Source organism: Zonotrichia albicollis, unplaced genomic scaffold (assembly GCF_047830755.1).
Source record: "Zonotrichia albicollis isolate bZonAlb1 unplaced genomic scaffold, bZonAlb1.hap1 Scaffold_95, whole genome shotgun sequence".
Classification (NCBI taxonomy): domain Eukaryota; kingdom Metazoa; phylum Chordata; class Aves; order Passeriformes; family Passerellidae; genus Zonotrichia; species Zonotrichia albicollis.
In genome coordinates, this window is record NW_027428465.1 from 516,980 (window position 1) to 535,000 (window position 18,021).

At 56.2% G+C, this 18,021-nt stretch overlaps 1 protein-coding gene across 2 annotated transcripts; it reads left to right on the forward strand.

Moving 5' to 3' along the window:
• Positions 1-678: 678 nt before the first annotated feature.
• On the forward strand, positions 679-17,456 carry LOC141728114 (arf-GAP with SH3 domain, ANK repeat and PH domain-containing protein 3-like). Of its 2 annotated transcripts, XM_074534471.1 has the most exons (26): positions 679-940; positions 4,693-4,765; positions 5,128-5,273; positions 6,766-6,840; positions 6,965-7,014; positions 7,265-7,391; positions 9,395-9,480; positions 10,249-10,324; positions 10,442-10,528; positions 10,776-10,885; positions 11,118-11,187; positions 11,715-11,802; positions 12,308-12,356; positions 12,445-12,632; positions 12,747-12,880; positions 13,289-13,383; positions 13,647-13,827; positions 14,160-14,245; positions 14,353-14,468; positions 14,558-14,625; positions 14,798-14,905; positions 15,020-15,263; positions 15,348-15,621; positions 16,114-16,258; positions 16,406-16,528; positions 16,796-17,456. In XM_074534471.1, the coding sequence occupies exons 1-26, from the start codon at positions 818-820 to the stop codon at positions 16,868-16,870; spliced, it is 2,997 nt and encodes a 998-aa protein (XP_074390572.1). In that variant the 5' UTR covers positions 679-817; the 3' UTR covers positions 16,871-17,456. The 2 variants fall into 2 exon arrangements, with proteins under 2 accessions (XP_074390572.1, XP_074390573.1); XM_074534472.1 differs by lacking the exons at positions 679-940; positions 4,693-4,765 and having other exon boundaries at positions 5,199-5,273; positions 6,937-7,014.
• The last annotated feature ends 565 nt before the right edge of the window (positions 17,457-18,021 follow it).

The following is an 18,021-nucleotide window of genomic DNA, read 5'->3' on the forward strand; positions in this document are numbered from 1 at the left end:
TTGTCCACAACCCCAGTCCTGCAGTGGGATTTGCTCAGTGTCTGTTCCACCTAATTGCCTGCACCTGAGGTGCCCTGGCTTCCCCATCCTCCATGAAGAGCAAATAAACAGGAATGGGACACCAAATTCAGTTGAGAGGTGGGACAAATGAGGGGATGGGAGAGGGAACAAAGAGGTTGCCTCCAGCGAGACAAAAAGCCAAAGGCTCCAGTAGTTATCCCCTGTCCAAGGATTGTACCCTCACGGTCCTAGGAAGGGCAGGGTAGGAGTGACCTCCAGTTAAACCGGTGTTTGGAGCGGACTGGGCATAATCCTAAGCCATCACTCTGTGTGTGTCTGTATCCTACCAAGATGGGGAGAGGTGGTTACTGGAGCGCTGGGGTGAGGTGGGTTCCGGGCGGAGATGGGTGCTTGGGTTAGGTGGCTGCTGAGTGCTTCGGAAAGGGGGGTTGTTGGCGTTAGGGGGACGCTGGTGCCTGGGAAAGGCGGGTGCCGAGGCAAGGCTGGGGGTGCAGATCCAGAAGAAAAACCGCAGGGTTTTCTCTTCGTGCCACCAGAGCACGGGGGAACCCCGCACCCCCTGCGTCCCAGAACGGGGGTCACTGAAGCAGTTCCTGGGTAGCACCGCTGCTCTTCGCCTTTAACGTGCGGACGGGCGGGGCCGCCGCGTGACGGCGGAGGGCGGGAGCGGGCGGAGGGAGGCGCGGTGCGGGGCTGCCGGCGCGGTGCGGGGTGCGGAGCTGGGCTGAGCCGGCACCCTGGGGCGCTCCGCAGGGGAGGAGCGGAGCCCCCACTGCCGCCCGGTGCCCTCCGCACCATGCCCGAGCAGCTCAGCGTGGCCGACTTCTTGGCCGTTGCCAGCGAGGACCTCGGTTCCCCGGCCGCCGCCTTTGCCTCCAAGATGCAGAAGTGCCGGGGGGCCGTGGGGGCTCTGGAGGAGGTGAGCGAGGCCCGGGAGTGTGGTCGGGGGGCCAGACTGCGCATCCCGCCTGGGGACACCTCCGCACCAATAGGTGCTAGTCCCTTGATGCTTGCGCCTCCCTCGGTCTTCTGTTTTTTAGAGCCCACCCTTTCATCCCGAGATTACGCTGGTCTTCCTGAATGCGTGGTTTGGGACCCTCAGATGGGGGGGGCGCTTGTATCTCCCGAGCAGCCCCATCGTACTTTTATGGGGAGCTAAGCCTGTCGAAATGAGCAAAGGCTTCTTTAAAGCTCCAAGTGCCCCCCCCCCCCCCCCCACGAGGCCAGGACATATCCCCCATCACCCCGAGGCCAGGGCGGCCTATTTCCTTATTTGTAGGGCCACAGCATCCCCACCTGCCCCTCCCGGGGACCAGGACATGCCCTCAGAGAATCAGCCCCACGTTTCTATCCACTATCGAGCTCTTGTACTGGAGCCAGCCCCGATGGGATGTGGTGTTGCTGGGGGGGTCTCTTCCTTGGGGAGTATTTTCAACCTCCCCCAAAGTCATCGGCAGCCTTTTTGGGAAGGGTGAAGGTAGTGGGTTGCCTTCATCCTCCTCCCGCCTGGAATAAAGGCAGTTTCCAGCTGGTCCTGTGGCTTTTGCCAACTCCTCTTAGCTAAGTAATGACTTTGAAGGAGAGCCAGAGCTGGCAGGGAGTGGGGGGTCCCCAGTGCCAGGGCTGCTGGAATACCTGGGGGCAGTGGAATGGGTGTCCCACGCCTGGCAATCTGGGAATACACCATGTAGCATCTTGGTCTCCATCAGCACATGCTGGTCACTGTCATGGATCCTCTTCCCAGCAGGGAAGGAGGAGGCAGCTCTAGCCAGGAGGGAACAGCAGGAATTTTGTTTGGCTGCTTGGAGAGGCTGTGGTTAAGGGATGCAGGGATGGGGAGAAATGTGTCCCTCAGGAAGGACAGGGAATCTCTGGGATTGGCTTAGTAAAGCTCCAGCAAGCATGAGCGATAGCTGGGAATTGTGACTGCTATGTCAAATGTGCCATGGAGGGCACAGGGCTGAACCCTCCATGCCACTGGAGGGTCTGGGAGGAGGCCAACCTCCTGCTAGACCTTTGGCATCCCCCTGGTCCTAGCACGAGGGGAGAAGGGAAATCTGAGCAAACCAGCTCCCTGCTATCTTTGGAGCTGCAACATGGTGATAGCATGAGGCAAGGGGGATAATCAGTGGCAGATTTGGGGATCACTGCGGGAGGGGAGAGACGCTCTGTGACCAAACCCAGCCATAATCCATCCTGTCACCACCCCAAATACTGGCAGGTGGCTTGGTGAGCAGGAGGGAGCGAAGGATGCTGGTCGAACTCCAGTGACTGCTGAATGGGAAGGGATGGCTACATCCCACCAGGACCCTGGGACAAAGCATGGCCACCTGCACCCAAGATAGGAGCTCCTTCTCAAATCAGGGGCAGGAGTGAGCAGGGAGAGGACTGGAGATTGCTGCTCAACACTAAGGAGACATCCTGATATTGCCCAGAGCTACTTTGTGCCTCAGTTTACCTCCTGGGATTAAAGAGGGTCCTCTCCCCAGGGTTTGTGGGACTTCAGGATCCCTGGGGCTGCTGCAGAGACAGAGCCTGAGGTCTCTGGAGTGGGCTTGGAAGGCTGAATCCAGCCCTTGGTGGTTGGTGCTGTGTGCACATCAGAGGGGACTGGGCACCTCTGGCCTAGGGCAGGGTGACATGGCAGAGGCTGCTGGCAGATGAGCTCCCAGTTTGCCCTGTCCCCCAGGGCAATACCACATACTTCTCCTGGCCTGACAGCTTGGCACCCTGGCTCTGGCACCCGTGGTGGCTCCTTCGCTGGGTAGCACGAGCCGGCAGCAGCGGAGGAGGGAGAAGAATGGCCTCCATTGAGCATCCTGCCTGAGATCCCTCAGCTGCGAGCCCAGCTAGCTGTGGTGCAGGTGTGCATTCATCCCTTCCTCCATCCCATGGGGAATTCCTCCTGCTGACATCCCTGTTATGCTGATGTCCTCAACTGCCCCCTGACCAGAAGCACTCGAGCTGGGCCTGGGGGATGATGGATGCCATCGGGGGCTCCAGACATCTCTGCTCCTCCACTCCTGAGCAGCCAAGGACTGTGTTCCCAGCAGCCAGTCTGGTACACTGGGGATGCCAGTGCTGCCTGCAGGTGCCAGCAGCACTGTACAGTGATTCCCTCTGTGTTAACCACCCAAATACTTGTCTCTGCTTGCCCTGTGCCCACTAGTAGATGCACAGATCCCTTCCTGAAAGCCCTTGTGTCCTTCCCTGGATAATCCCTGCTCTGCACCAGCCCTGCATTCTGCATCCAGCACCTGTAAGCTGGCACCAGGATGAGCTGCTCCATCCTGGACACTTGAGTGTCTTCCCACATTTTCCCAGTGATTCTTCCAAAGCATCTCATGCTACCTCAGTTTCCCCTTCCTAAGACTCTGCCAAGTTTGCAAGCCTGGAGCATCCAGGCATCCAGCCCCGAGTTCCCCCAGAGGCAGGGAATATCTCTGCTCTGGAGAGTTTGGTGCACCTGGATGTGACACAGAGATGGGCCATGAGGGGCTTTGGTGCACCCCAACATTCTCCCCTCTATAGATGCATTGCAAGACTCCTGAGCAGGGGCTTTGGCTCCCACCTCAACCCCAGTCTGCTCCAAGCCAGTTAATCCTGGCAGCATCCCATCTGACGAAGAGAGCAGTGCTGAAGCTGGGCTGACCCTGCTGTCAGGAAATCAGCCTTGACATCAGCCTGAAAACCTTCAACAAGAGCTCAAGCAGAGAGAGAGCCTCTTTATTGTAATTCCTCCGAGGTTTCATCCCTGCCCTTTCTGCTGTTCACGCCCTCTAAATATTTCCAGCCTGTTATCATGGCTCTGGTACCTGCAGCCAAGCCACCCTTAACCCTTTCCTGATGCTGGGGCCAGGGTGTGCTCAGATGCTTGTGCTGGCAGCACCACAGCCCCTTGCCCTTGGGTTGAGTGGGGTGAGTTTGTCACAGGGCTTAGTGGGGTTGAATTTTTTGTGGTGCTTAGGGGGCAAATCAGAGCTATACAGATAGGAAGAGATGGGAGGATGGGGAGAGCTGCAAACCAGAGCAGGATCTGGGTGATGGGGCTGCAGGGAGACTCATGGTGCTAGGGACCATGGGGCAAGATCATGCATGAGCTGGGGGGGTTTGGAAAGCCACATTGCTTGTTGTAGGATTGTTGTGGTTTAGCACACAATCAGCAGGGTCTATGGGATTTAGGGTCCCCATCAGCAGGACGTGGGTCCTGTGAGAGCTGAGCACCCTCACACATCTCGCCTGGTTCTGAGCTGTGGGGATGGGCTTATGTGATACATGATGCTTAACTCCTCCTTGGTTGAAACAGTCCATGCAAGAGCCAGTGAGGCTGGCTTTCTATTAAGCTTTCCATGCTTAATAGAAGCTGCTGGGATCCAAAGAGCCTCTTACCTCCTCCTGCTGTCTTGCTCAAACCCTCCTCTCTGTAGCCAGCCAAAGCCCTGCCTGGCAGCAAAGCTATTGGGACCACAGCCCTGGCAGGAGACCGGCTGGACGCTGTGGTTCCAGCATCCCAGGATGCCTCCAGCTCCTTTCCCAGCCCTGGGAGCTTGGATTGCACCCCACACATCTGCACAGTAGAGTTGCAGCCTTTCCAAGGGCCAGCTGGGCTGGGGGAGTGGCAGCCATGCTTGGCTAATGAGCTCCATTTGTTTTCTCTCTTTGCTATTGCAGAGCCTGGATGGGGACCAAGCTGTGCTCCAGAGGATCAGGAAATATGTGAAAGCTATTCACATCTCCGGGCTCAGTGAGTTGGGCTTGGGGAGATGATGGGCATTCCCAGAGCATGGGGCTGTGAGTGTGTGATAGCCCCATCCTCCACCAGCAATGGTCACACCGGGCAAACCCAAAAAAAGTAAGGAGGTGGATGCTAGCTGGTGGTGGAACTACATGATGTGACCTGATAATTTGCATAGATGCAAAAAACTGTCTGAAATATATATGAAAAGGAAAAATTGAGAACCTTAAGGAGGTTTTTTGTGGCAATGCTGCTGTCCTGCATTAGGATTGGGCCAGCTCTGTTGGGAGAGGATGGAGAGATGGTGTGACCCTAATGTGTTGGGTGCTGCAGGGTCACCGCATGTCCCTCTTTGGTGTCTCTCCATACAGCCCATGTGGAGAATGAAGAACAGTACAGTGAGGCCCTGGAGAACTTTGGCAACAACCACCTCTCCCAGAACAACCATGAGCTCTCTACCGGCTTCCTAAACCTGGCGGTCTTCACCCGTGAGGTCACTGCACTCTTCAAGAACCTGGTGAGCTGTCCCACATCCACTTGGATTTGGAATCCCCCACCAACCAGTGCAGCTCCCCTCCTTCCAATTTAGCTGCCCTCCACCACATGCAGCAATCCCTACCTCCTACCTTGGGCTCAGGGACACATTCCCAGTGCTCTCAGACCATCTGATACCCTCGTTACTGGATTTATAGCTCACTCCCAGCTCCCCGGGGTCATTGACACTGGGATCTAATGGGAAGCTGGGGCTGCTATTTTCATTTTTCCCTTTTTTCTTGCTTTCTGTTTTTTTCTCACATCAATTGCATCTCTGATCTCGCTTGCCAAGAGTAAATCAAAGCCACGCTGGGCTGCACAGTGGGGCCATGGGGAGCAGGCAGAGGCGGCTGTGAGCCGAGCCACGAATGGCTCCGATGGAAAACTCGGGTCCTGAATGGAGCTGGCTTCGTGCATGCCCAGCAGCAAATCCCTGGGGGGGTCCCATGTCACCCCTTCTCTGTTCACTTTCAAATCCCCCTCTCCAAAGGGTTTTTTTGGCCCCCGGCTCTGCTTAAAGAGGAAATTGATTTCTGCTGCCCTTCCCCCAGCAAGAATTTCGGATTTTTTTGTGTGTTCCTCTCCCAGTTACCCCAATCTGGGCCTCCCTCCTCCTCCCCTTCCCCATCCTGGCTGTCATAGCCTGCTGGACTCCCATGCTCCAGTAGAGCTCTGCAGAACTGTCCTGATGGAGGAGTTGGACCAGTTCTGAGGGTCCCCACCTCCTGCCCCACATGATGTTGAGTGAGTTCTGTGCCAAAACCAGATCCAAAAAGCTGTTTCCCCTCCTAGAGTCTCCCTGGAGCTCCCCCATTACCCCTGGTTTGGGAGTGGTCCTGTGTCCTGGGGCTGGGTTTCTTCTCAGGTGCTGCAGAGGACTGAAACCCTTTAAAAGAAATCTGGATACACTGGGGAAGTCCCACGTGGGTGCTGGAGCTTCTCTCACAGCTCTAAAATGGGGTGCTGTTCCGTGGGCTGCATGGAGGGAGGCTAGGACAGCAGTGGGCTCCCATGTCCCCACCACAGACCCCTGCACAGCACTGGTACGGGTAGTAGTGGCTGCACTGCTATCCCCAGATCCCAAAAAAGGGAGGCATTTTGGTAAGCCCCTTTGACATGGGTGAGCTCTTTGTATCACAGGGCCGTGGAGGGGCTGGTTATGCTGCTGGATGCTGGGGACAAGAGTGGGGACAGGGATGAGGTGTCAGTGGGGATAGACAGCTTTGTTTTTGGCAGCTGTGCTGCTGGTGTGGTTTGTGGGAAGGGCCACATTCGTCAGACATCTTGCAGCCAGTTCCAACAAGCCCCAGCGTGCCCTCTGCCAGGATCCTGGATTCAGCCACCCTTCCAGCCTCTTTAACCCTTCCTGGGGCAGTGACAGAGTTGGGGGGAGGTCCCTGGCACCGGGGAAGACCTGGGGTTCCAGCTCCCTGACTTCCCTCACTGTGGGGTGGCCCTATGTCTACCTTCTGCAGGTGCAGAACCTCAATAACATCGTGTCCTTCCCCCTGGACAGCCTGTTGAAGGGCCAGCTGAAGGATGGCCGCCTGGTAAGTCCTGTCCCCAAGGTCACTCATTTGGTGACATTCTGCAGTGAGACCTCTTGGCCCATTTGGTGCTACCGGCTCTTTTGCTTTCCCTGACAGCTCCCACCACCTTTTTCCTTTGCCACAGGATTCCAAGAAGCAGATTGAAAGGGCCTGGAAGGATTATGAGACCAAAGTGTAAGTAGCATGCTGCCTCTGGCAAAATCTACCTAATCCCACTCTGCACAAAGGTGTTTTGTCCTTGGACTGGAGCCAGGCACCAATGGTGCCAGTCTGTCATGGAGAGGGTTCTGGTCCAGCTTTTCCCAAAGGGGAAAGGGAGAGGGCCTGGAGATGTTTCTCCTTATCCCATCCCCACTGTAGCCTCCTGCATGGGACACCCCTCAGAGCAGGGATGTCCCCAGCCCACCTTCATCCCATTCCACAGGGGAAAGATGGAGAAGGAGAAGGAACGAGCCCGCGTGGCCGGGGTTATCCAGGCGGAGCCAGCAGCAGCGGAGGTGGCCGAGGACATGCAGAAGGAGCGGCGGCTCTTGCAGCTCCACATGTGTGAGGTGGGGGCTGTGCCAAGGGGATTGGGGACTTTTACCCCCAGGAACAGAGTCCCAGGGGGCATGGGGGACCTGTCTGCTAGAAGCTGTGCAGGGACATCAGAGCCTCTCCCAGTATCTGACACCAAAGCAGCCCCACCTGTCTGCTGTGGGGGACCCTTGTCTGTCCCCTTCTCCCTGTGCCCCAGCATGGTCCCAGCTCAGGAATTTCCATGCCATCCCATGCCATGCCATGCCATGCCATCCCATCCCCCTACTGAGGTCCCTGTGAGATGCAGCTCCAAATGGCACCCATGGTGCCCCACACCAAGGGTGGCTTGGGGGTTCCTTCCATGTCCCCCCAGCCCCACTCCTACCCTTCCTTGGGTGGCATTTGGGTAAAAAGTAAGCTTTTTGGCTAACGTCCGTGAGGTTGCCTTGGTGGTTTTTGCCTATCCTCAAAACTGCTCCTGGCTTTGATGACGAAGGTCACAAGTCACCCCAGATCCTTGTCAATTCTGGGTCCTTGCAGTCCATGCTCAAGAGGTCCGATGGGAATAAATGAAGAAGACTCAATTTCAAAGCCCTGCAGCAATGAGGAACCCAAGTGTCCTGGCTCCAGACACTCAGCAGCCCCATAGGCTTGGAGGGTGGCAGAGCAGGAAACAAGTCTGCCATGGGTTGTCCCAGAGGTCTCCCATGTTCCTGAGGTGCCGCCCCATGCCTGTCCAGCAAAGAACAGGGGTTGTGGGTAGGAGGCTGTGCCTGCCTCGGAGCTGGGACCCGGCCAGATGAGTCACTCCCATGAATAGCTCCACTGTGGGATAAATAACAGCACATGGAGAGGTGGGAGCTGGAGCAGGGCGTGTGCACCCGTGTTTCTGCATGCATGACAGCTGCCAGCATTGGCCCTGGAAATGGGAGGGCAGTTCTTCTGGGCGGCTGGGGGCTCATATGATGCACACAGGTTTATTGGAAAGTGGGTTTTGCTACTTCCAGGGTCCTGTTTCACTCCATGGGGTGGTGGTGTCTCCTCATTGTGGGCCATTTCACACCCTCAGGGCTGTGGGAGCAGTTGGACATGGGCCCAGGGCTGCTGGGAGCATCCCTTTGTTCACAGGGATCACAGCCACCGCTGCCTGGGATGCTCTGCTGCCACTGTCACCGTGGGATGTGGGTGGCACAGGAGCTGGGCACACGTGGCCTTTTCTACGTGGGATGTGCTCCCTGACATTGACTTGGCCTCTCCAGCTGTCATGGAGCACTTCAACAGCCGTGCCCAGTCCTGTGACCCCTCAGGGTGTCTGCAGTGCCTGGGGCATGGGGAAGCTCCATTCCAGGAGCTCTGTCTCACCCTGGAAAGCCCCCACAGCTCAGGGCTGCCTCCCCCTCCCCTCACTCCCCATTCAAAACCATTCCAGCAGCTGGAGAGGAGCTTGCAGGGGGAAAATCTCTTCCCCTCCTTCTTTTACTTAGGGTGAGCTAGAGTCAGTGTGTTTCCTTCCCTGCCTGCAGCTGATGAATGGGTTTGATGCATAAAGCTGAAATTCCCCAGCCCATGAGGCACCCCAGCAGACCTCCAGTGCTGGTGTGCTGCAGGTGCTCACTTCTTGGAATCTGATTTTTTGGGAATAAAAGGGCCATATCTTAAAAAACATTTGGCCTTTTTTGTTGTGTTTTTTCTTTCCTTCACAAGCAGCCTTGAGTTTTGGTTATTTATTAACTCCAGAAGTAATGAGCAGTGGGAGAAGCATGCTTGGCTGGAAAGCCTGGAGGCCTGCCTCAGTCCTTGAACTTTCCATGTCTTGGAGAACTTCCAGAGCCAGGTTTTTGAGGGTGGTCCCCAGCGAGCTTGCCTTCAAATCCAACATCATGACTTGACTTCATGAAACCCAGCCAGTGTTTTAACCTTCCTCCCTGTGCTGGGAAGGGAATCAAGGGCTAGGCAGGCTCTTGCTCTTTCCTCTGGGATGTTCTCAGCTGGTCCTTGTCTCTGTCACCTAACCAGGTGTTTTCTCCCCCTCCAGTACCTGCTAAAAGCCAGAGAGTCTCAGATGAAGCAGGGACCAGATTTCCTGCAGAGCCTCATCAAGTTTTTCCATGCTCAGCACAAGTAGGTGCCACCTGGGTCAAGATGGGGCTGATTGTCACCCTTGGGTGGTCTTATGAGGGTCTGGGGTCTTCTGCTCTCATCCCAGAGCCATAAAGCTGTTAGTGGAGATACTGGGCAGAGCCCATCACTTCTCAGTTTTCTCTGGGGAGTTGAAATGTGCTTTTTTGTCTTGAGAAGCTGTAAACGTGTCCATGGGGCAGTGGGAGGGGCATTGGCTTGAGATGTATCTGATTATTTGGTTTCTGGATAGATTTCCAGGGATGAGCTCAGCTGAGCAGCTCTGGCTTTAGCCATGGGGCTTGTAACAAGAGTGTTTGGAGTGAGGATCAATATCCCCTTGCCTTTCCCATTGCTCCGTGAGGCTAGAGTAGCAGTGTGTGGGAGTCATCATCTCCTCCAGCTCTCAAGTGGGGAAACTGAGGCAGTTTGAGACTGTTGTGGTGGTCAAAAGCATGTCTTTGACTGGGACTGTGACCCAGGGACCCCCCAGAATGTGGCTTTTGGCAGCACTGCTCCCCAGTGAGTTGAGCTGGGATTAAACAAGAGGCCAATCCTGCATGCCAGACCTCCCTAATATTTGGGGTATCCAAACCCCATGGGCTAGGCTTGGCCTTTGCTGGGCTCTCTCCAGATCCCCGTAGCCAGGGAGCCACAAAGCAAGTACCAGGGAGGGAATTGCCATGATCTCTTGCCACAATTTCTCTAAAAACCCTCTTTTTTCCTCCATCTTCCCCATCTGCATCTTAATCACCCTCAACAAACACCCAGTTTCTTCCAAGATGGCTGGAAGGCTGCCCAGAATCTCTACCCCTTCATTGAGAAGCTCGCCGTGTCCCTGCATGCGGTAAGGCCTTCACGCTGCCGTGCAGTGCCCTCAGCCTGTCCCCCGGGAGGTCCCCGTGCCAGCCCCGGCCAGCACCTGTGCTCAGGGCAGGCCTGAGGGCAGCTGCTCCCTCTGCAGCTGCGCCAAGCACAGGAGGAGGAGGTGAAGCAGCTCACGCAGACCCGTGATTCCCTCCGCAACATCCTGCAGCTGGAGAACAAGGAGGTGAGACCGCAGGATGGGCAGGGAAGAGCTGGGAAGGAGCATTGGGAGGTTCTGGGTGCGCTGGGGTTAGTTTGGGAGAGGGGAGCTGGGTTAACTTCTCCAGGGACCTGGAGACATTTGGATGCTGGGAGGGCATGGGGCTGTCTGGCATCTTCTGGACACACTGCACCCCCGTAAGGACAAGGTCACCTGGGGCAGCAGCCGCCTCTGTGCCTCTCACTTTGCTTTTTTATTGTCTTTTTTTCAGGAAAACTTGAACAGGAAGAACTCTGGCAGTGGCTACAGTATCCATCAGCACCAAGGCAACAAGCAGTACAGGACAGAAAAGTCAGGATTCCTGTACAAGAAGAGTGATGGGTGAGGACGAGTGTTATCCCGGAGAGCTCTTGGCTTCATCCTGATATTGTCAGTGCTCGTGAGAGGTCTAGAGCTGAAATCCAGCTCACAGGACATTTAGTATTCTATGAGTTAGAGAAAGCATAACCCCATGTCCAGAACTCCCATCAGGCCTCTGCCATGGCTGGTTTGGGATGTGGATGTGGGTGATTGCAGCTGTGCAATCCTCACTCCTCCTCTTCCTTCTTCTCAGGATCCGCAAAGTGTGGCAGAAGAGGAAGTGTGGTGTGAAGTATGGCTGCCTGACCATCTCCCACAGCACGGTGGGGAGCGTCAGGGCTGCAGACCTGACCCTTTTTTGTGCACCCTTTGGGGCTTAATGTCCATTGGATTTCAGGTTTAATTTTGCCAAAACTGATCACAAATCTGCCTGGCCTAAAAATCAATGCAGCATGAGACTGGACAGTTCAAAGAAAGTCCCCTGTATCTGACAGGGGTCCCAGGGTGGTGCCCCGTGTCTGTCCATGGGAGAGGAGGTGATCCTGGCGGGGACAGACAGACGGACAATGCGGGTCCAGACGAACCCAAAGGGGACGGGCTGGTTGGGAGGGAAGGGCTGCCCCCTGGCGGTGGAGGCTGGAAACTGCAGGAGGGACAGAGGCACCTCTTGGAGCCGTGTTCTTCTGCAAAGGGTTCCTGTTCTTCTGAAATGAGTCAGACAGGGTCTGATTTGCATGGTTATCCCGAGAGAAACCATCTGTGGTGGTGGTTGTATCACCACAGTTGCCACTGGAGATGGCATTCATTCATTCCTGGTCCTTTAACCCACCTCGGTCCTCTCACCCTGCAGATAAACCGTCCCCCTGTGAAGTTGAACCTCCTCACCTGCCAGGTGCGGCCCCATGCCGAGGAGAAAAAATGCTTTGACCTGGTGACACGTGAGTACCTGGGATGAGGTGCAGTGACTGGGGTGTGAGGTGTTTGACCTGGAGGTGGAGGCTTTGGTGGGACCTTTCCCTTTTTGGAGTGGGTTTTCCCTCTGAAACACAGTGTCACCCTCTTTAATCTGGCTCTGGGTGTCTTCTTGGCTGTCTTTACAGATGAAGGACCAATCCAGTGAGTACTAGAAAGCTGAGACAAAAAGAGATTGTGACAGGGCTCAGGTGATGGGAGAGTGATGTGCAGTGATTTAATTTGTAATTAAGCAGCTCCTTTGAAGAGATTTCAGCTTATTCCTCAGCATCCCTAGACCACAGAATCCTAGAATGGTTTCAGTTGGAAGTAGCCTTAAAGACTGTTTTGTTCCACCCCTGCACCGTGGACAGGGATATCTTCCACTAGACCAGATTGCTCCAAGCCCTGTCCAAGCTTAAACAATTCAAGGGAAGTGGCAGACACAGCTTCTCTCCTTTCACCTTCTCTCTTTTCTCCCCATCCTTACAGACAACAGGACATATCACTTTCAAGCAGAGGATGAGCAAGAGTGTGTTGTGTAAGTGCCACAGCCCATCCCTCCTCCTTGATGTGCCAGATCCTGCTCTGCCTTCCTCATCCTCCTCTTCCTCCTCCCTCCTGCCCAGGTGGGTCTCAGTGCTGCAGAACAGCAAGGATGAAGCCCTGAGCAATGCCTTCAAGGGGGATGGGGGCAGTGGCGGGGTGGCAGCAGGCACCGGGGTGGACGGCGGCATGCAGGAGCTCACCAGGCTGGTTATCAGTGAGGTGAAGAACATGCCAGGAAACAAGCAGTGTTGTGACTGTGGTGCCCCAGGTATGTCAGGGCCTGGGGTGTCCCCCCGCCCTGGGTGTAAGTCAGGGTTCATGGGGGTCGCAGCATCTTTGGGGGCTGGGCATGCTGCTGAGCCCCGCGCCGCTCCCACTGCAGATCCCACGTGGCTCTCTACCAACCTGGGCATCCTGACGTGCATCGAGTGCTCTGGCATCCATCGGGAGCTCGGTGTGCATTATTCCCGCATCCAGTCCCTCACTCTCGATGTTCTCAGCACCTCTGAGCTGCTGGTAAGCTGCTTTCTGAGCCCAGAGATCTCTTGGCACCCTGGGAACCACCCTCTGTGTGTCCCAAACCTCCTGTGACACAGGGTTAATTTCTTCTTTTCCATCCCATCTGTCCCCAGTTTGCTCCAGGGCTTGCAAACTTGCCTCAGTTTCCCCAGCACAGTGGTGTGGGCAAGGGGGGCTCTGCAAAGCTGTTTGCTAAGCAGGGGGCTGCTGGCAGCTCCCCAGGATTTTCTCCCTCCTAAAATAGATTTCCACTGCCATAAGAGAGCATCATCCTGGCAAAGATGCTGCTCTGGGAAAGCCCTGGATGGATCCAATGGATTCCTTCCTTCTGGGATGGGATCTGGCTGGAACAGGGTGAGTGTGACCCAGGAGGGTTTATGTCCCTCTGTTCTCCTCTCTCCCTAGCTGGCTGTTAGCATTGGGAACACTCGTTTCAATGAGATCATGGAGGCCGCACTACCCACACAGGACTGTCCCAAGCCTTCAGCCAGCAGTGATATGTGAGTCAGGGACTTGGGTGTGCTGGGAAGAAGAGGAGGAGAAGGAAAAGGAGTGCATGGTGTGTGCCCTGTTCTTGTCCCCATGCTGCCTCTGCCCATCTAAGGCAGCCCTGGGATGAGGCATCCTGGTGTCATTGCTGGATTGTGGTTGGGGATCTGCACCTCTTTGGAGACCTACCCTTGATCCTGAGGCTTCAGGAGGAGGCAGGAGCACAGGGCTCCAGAGCCCGTCTCCATGCCCATCCAAGCCCCCCTTCCGGCAGGGCTGCGCGCAAGGAATACATCATGGCCAAGTACATGGAGCGACGCTACGTGCAGAAAAGCAGCCAGGACAACCCCCACGGCCTCTGGGAAGCCATTCAAGCCCGTGACCTCCTGGCCCTGCTCAAGGCCTTTGCCGAGGGGCATGACCTGACCAAGCCCCTGGCCAGCCCTGAGGGTCAGGTGAGGCCTGCACCCAACAGGGAATGGATTTTCCCTCTCTGGGTGGCTGTTCTCTGGGTTGCCTTGGGCTTTGGGAAGGGATATGCTGGTTGGAAGGTGAGCATCCGTAGGTCCAGCTTTCTTTTCTCCTACACACAGGAGATGAAGTATTGTTGAGGCCAGCTCTTCTCTCCCTTCCATATCTTGGGAGATGAGCATACATGTGTCCAGCACTCCTTTTCCCTTCATTCAGGGGGGAAGATGAGCATTCTTGGATCCAGTACTTCTTTTCACTTTTTCCTGAGGAAAGATGAGCACTCTCAGGGTCATCCCTCCCTCCCATCTCTTGGCAGGATGCAGGCGAGCTGCCGCTGCACATGGCCGTACGCCATGCTGACAGATCATCCCTTCCCTTGGTGGACTTCATCGTCCAGAATGGGTGCGTCCCCAAGGGCTCCCAGTGTTCCCTGCCCCTCTCTCTCATGGGAGGAATGTATAGGGTGCTTGTATCAAAGCCTTAACTTTCCTGCTGTTGGCCGTGCACAGGGGAACACTGGACCGGGTGACACAGAATGGGAACACAGCCTTGCACTATGGTGCACTCTACAACCAGCCCAACTGCCTCAAGCTGCTCCTGAAAGGAAAAGCCACCTTCACCACAGGTATAAGCTTGGGACAGAGGTTTTGGGGTTCTTTGGTGGGAGTGGTAAGGCTGCAAATTGGATTTGTCCCCCTTTTGTCCCTTGGGCAGTGAACGCGGCAGGCGAGACAGCTCTGGATGTGGCGAGGAGGCTGAAGTACAGCGAGTGTGAGGAGCTGGTAGGTGGGATGGAGGAATGGGGGGGAAGCTCAGAGTGGGGAGAAGGGATCAAGTGCCTGAGGAGGACTGGCATGAAGGTGGGGGGCTTTTGGAACGTGTACCTCCAGTGCTGAGACCCCTGTGGGCTGCCCCATCCTGAGATCCCCCTGACCTGCCCTATCCCTCTGGCAGCTGGAGCAGGCGCAGGCGGGGAAGCTATCTCTGCAGATCCATGTGGACTATGACTGGGAGCCCCTATCAGAGTTGCCGTATGACAGTGAGGATGAGCTGGAGGAGAAGGTACTGTGGAATGGTGGGGCCTCCACATCCCCAGTAAGGGAGCTGTGGGAGTGCACACCCTTTTGGGGGGCTGGTGGCAGTGGGACATCCCTGAAGCTGTGTGTGTACCCCCAGGTGAGCCCCCTCCAGCGCTCCTTCAAGGGCACATCACCACTGGCTGCCAGCCCGCTGCCTGCCTGCCCCCAGACCCGCTGGAGCTGCATGGGGATGGACATCACCAACAAGACCTACGAGAGCATCCTGGTGCCCTCGCGCACTGCACCCCGCCGGGCTCACAGCGAGGAGATCCCCCCGCCACTGCCACTCAAAAACCCTACGCGGGGCAGCTCTCGCCCCAAACCCAGCCACAGCCCCACCGGTGAGTTGGAGGAGGTCATCATGATGGGGCTGTGCCTTCCCCCAGAGACCAAGTTTGTTCTCCCCATTGCGTGTGTCCCCCCAGAGCGCCCTGAACTGCCCCGGCAGGCATCGGAGCCCCACTTCTCTGGGCCAGCGGAGGCAGCAGCACCACACAGCCTGCCCTGTGCCAGCAGCACGGGTGCCCTGGATGGCACTCCCAGCACCCGCAGCCCCACCGAGAGCCAGTGGGCAGCCTACTGGGAAACCCGCTCCGAGACGGACACGAGCAGCAGTCGGCGGGGGCCAGAGCTGAGTCCCCCACCCACACAGCCCTTGCCAGGCAGCACAGTCCCTGACATCCCCCCTGTCAAGTTTGGGTAGGGACCCTGCTCCAGACTGGGGTTGCACTTGCTTTTGGGAGATCATTGTATGGTGCTGGTGGGTGAACTTCAACCTCTGCCACCCCCATGGGCATGGAGAATCGCTGTGAAGCAAAAGGGTCCCCACCCTCTGGGATCTCCAAAGAAAGCTGATGGTGACCCTGGGATGCAGGAGGAGACAAGGGCAGTTATGGGGATGCTGGGTTGTCCTTGGAGACAATGATGCAGATTATTTGGGAGGACACCAAGATCCTCTGCCAGTTATCATATGTATTTTTTCTCTCCTTTGGGAAAATGTGGTGGGATGGGCTCATTTGAGGCAGTTTGGGTGCTGGGGACCCTTTTCATCAGCATCAAGGGGGCTGTGGGTGAGATCCAGGTCCCATGGGGGAAGCCCTAACCTCCCTGAGACCTCACAGGATGGAGAACAGGGTGGGGGGAAGGCAGCAGCAGACGGGGGGATGACACTGTTCCCACTGTCACCCACAGCTCAGAGAGCACCCACTCGTACCGGCGCATTGGTGGCATGGTGGGCAAAATGGGGTCAGCTGGGTCCCCCCAGAGCCCTGGTGGCCCTGAGGACCCTGCTGTCAGCAAGCTGCCCCCTGTGCCCATGCCCAGAAGATTTGCTCCGGTAGGTGCAAATCCTCCTCTGCATCCCCAAGCGTCCCGGCTCCTCTTATCCTGGGGTGGCAGATGGAGTGATCAGGGGGTCCTATCCCTGTTGCCACCTTTTGGATGGCTTCGGGGGGTATCTCACCCCCTTTTGATCCCATTTCAGGCCAAGGGGAGGCAGAAGCGAGTAAAGGCAGTGGCTGACTGCAAGGGAGACAAGGCACGAGAGCTGACCTTCTCCAAGGGGGAGGTCATCGTGGTGACACGGGAGGAGGACGAGCAGATCTGGGTGAGTCAGCATGGTATGGGCAGCTGCTGGTCCTGGTCCTTTCCCCCCTCCAGTTCTTTTCTGAAGGAGGCTGGGTTTTTCTGGGGGGCACAGATGGGGAATTTCTGCCCCATGTATGCATGAAGGAGGGCTAGGAGGGCTCCACTGATGTGTCAGCACAGCTTTGCCTCTCTAAATGCCTATTGGAATTGAGCAGGGAAGTAGTTCTGAGGCTGATATCTCAAGATAAGACTTGCAGTCCCCTGAACCCTCTTTCTGCACCCCCAGGTTGGCTTCATCGAGGGTGATGGCTCCCGTACTGGAGTCTTCCCTGCCAGCTTCGTCCACCTCTTGCAAGACTGACCGTGTGGGGGTGGCCCATTTGTCACTGTCCCATTGACTGGGAGTAGAGCCAGCTCCCTGCTAGGGGCTTGGTAGAGCCAGGCCAAAGGGACATGTGCCCAGGATCCTGGCATGAGACCACTGCCCTCCAAGGGGGCCCTGAGATCCCCTGCATTGGGAAAACCGTCCATGGATGGTAGCAGTGGGGGGCTGAGGAGCAGAGAATGGACATGCTTGCTGCACTCGTGGGCTGAAGTTTCTGTGCCAGCCCCTGCTCCTGCTGCTCTTCTGTCATTCCCGTGGTCTCTGCCCATCACTTGGGTTTTCTTCTTCCTTCTCTGCAAGGAATTTGGAATGGGGGAGCTGTATTTGGTATCCCCTACCCTCTGCCAGGTAGTCATGAAGCTTCCTCTTCATCCTGGGGCCAGCCATGGACCACCAGCCTCCTTCTGTACCCCAACTGTGAAGCCTTTGGGATGGGCAAGAAATAGGAGAGGGGTTTTTTTTGTGTCCATCCCCCACCCCAGGTTCTGGGAGCTCCCTGGACTGTGGAGTTCAGGGATGCTGCAAAGCTTCTCCAAAACTGGTAGCAAAATACCATTCCTTGATTTGGAGGGCAGGGAATGTTTCAGGTGCTACCACAGAGCCCCTGCCCCATGTCCCTCATATGGGGTGGGTGCTGGATCACTGCCCCTTCCCTGGGGTGGGGGGGGGGTCTCAGAGGGGGTTTTGCAACTTTTTCTAGGACCAGCATACCCCTGTAGCAGTATCCTGTAGCAGGGTTAGGGTAAGCTCTGCAAAACAGAGGCTAGGGTTAGGGTTAGGGTTAGGTTAGGGTTAGGGTTAGGGTTAGGGTTAGGGGTTAGGGTTAGGGGTTAGGGTTAGGGTTAGGGGTTAGGGTTAGGGTTAGGGTTAGCGTTAGGGTAAGCTCTGCAAAACAGAGGCTAGGGTTAGGGTTAGGGTTAGGGTTACGGTGAGGGTTAGGGTTAGGTTAGGGTTAGGGTTAGGGTTAGGGTTAGGGTTAGGGTTAGGGTTAGGGTAAGCTCTGCAAAACAGAGGCTAACACAGACTTTGTCCTATTAGAATTCAGATGAAAATGGGCTTCAACTTGGCATAATTCTTGGCACAATTTCCATGGAATTCCACCCCTTTCATCCACAATTTCCATGGAA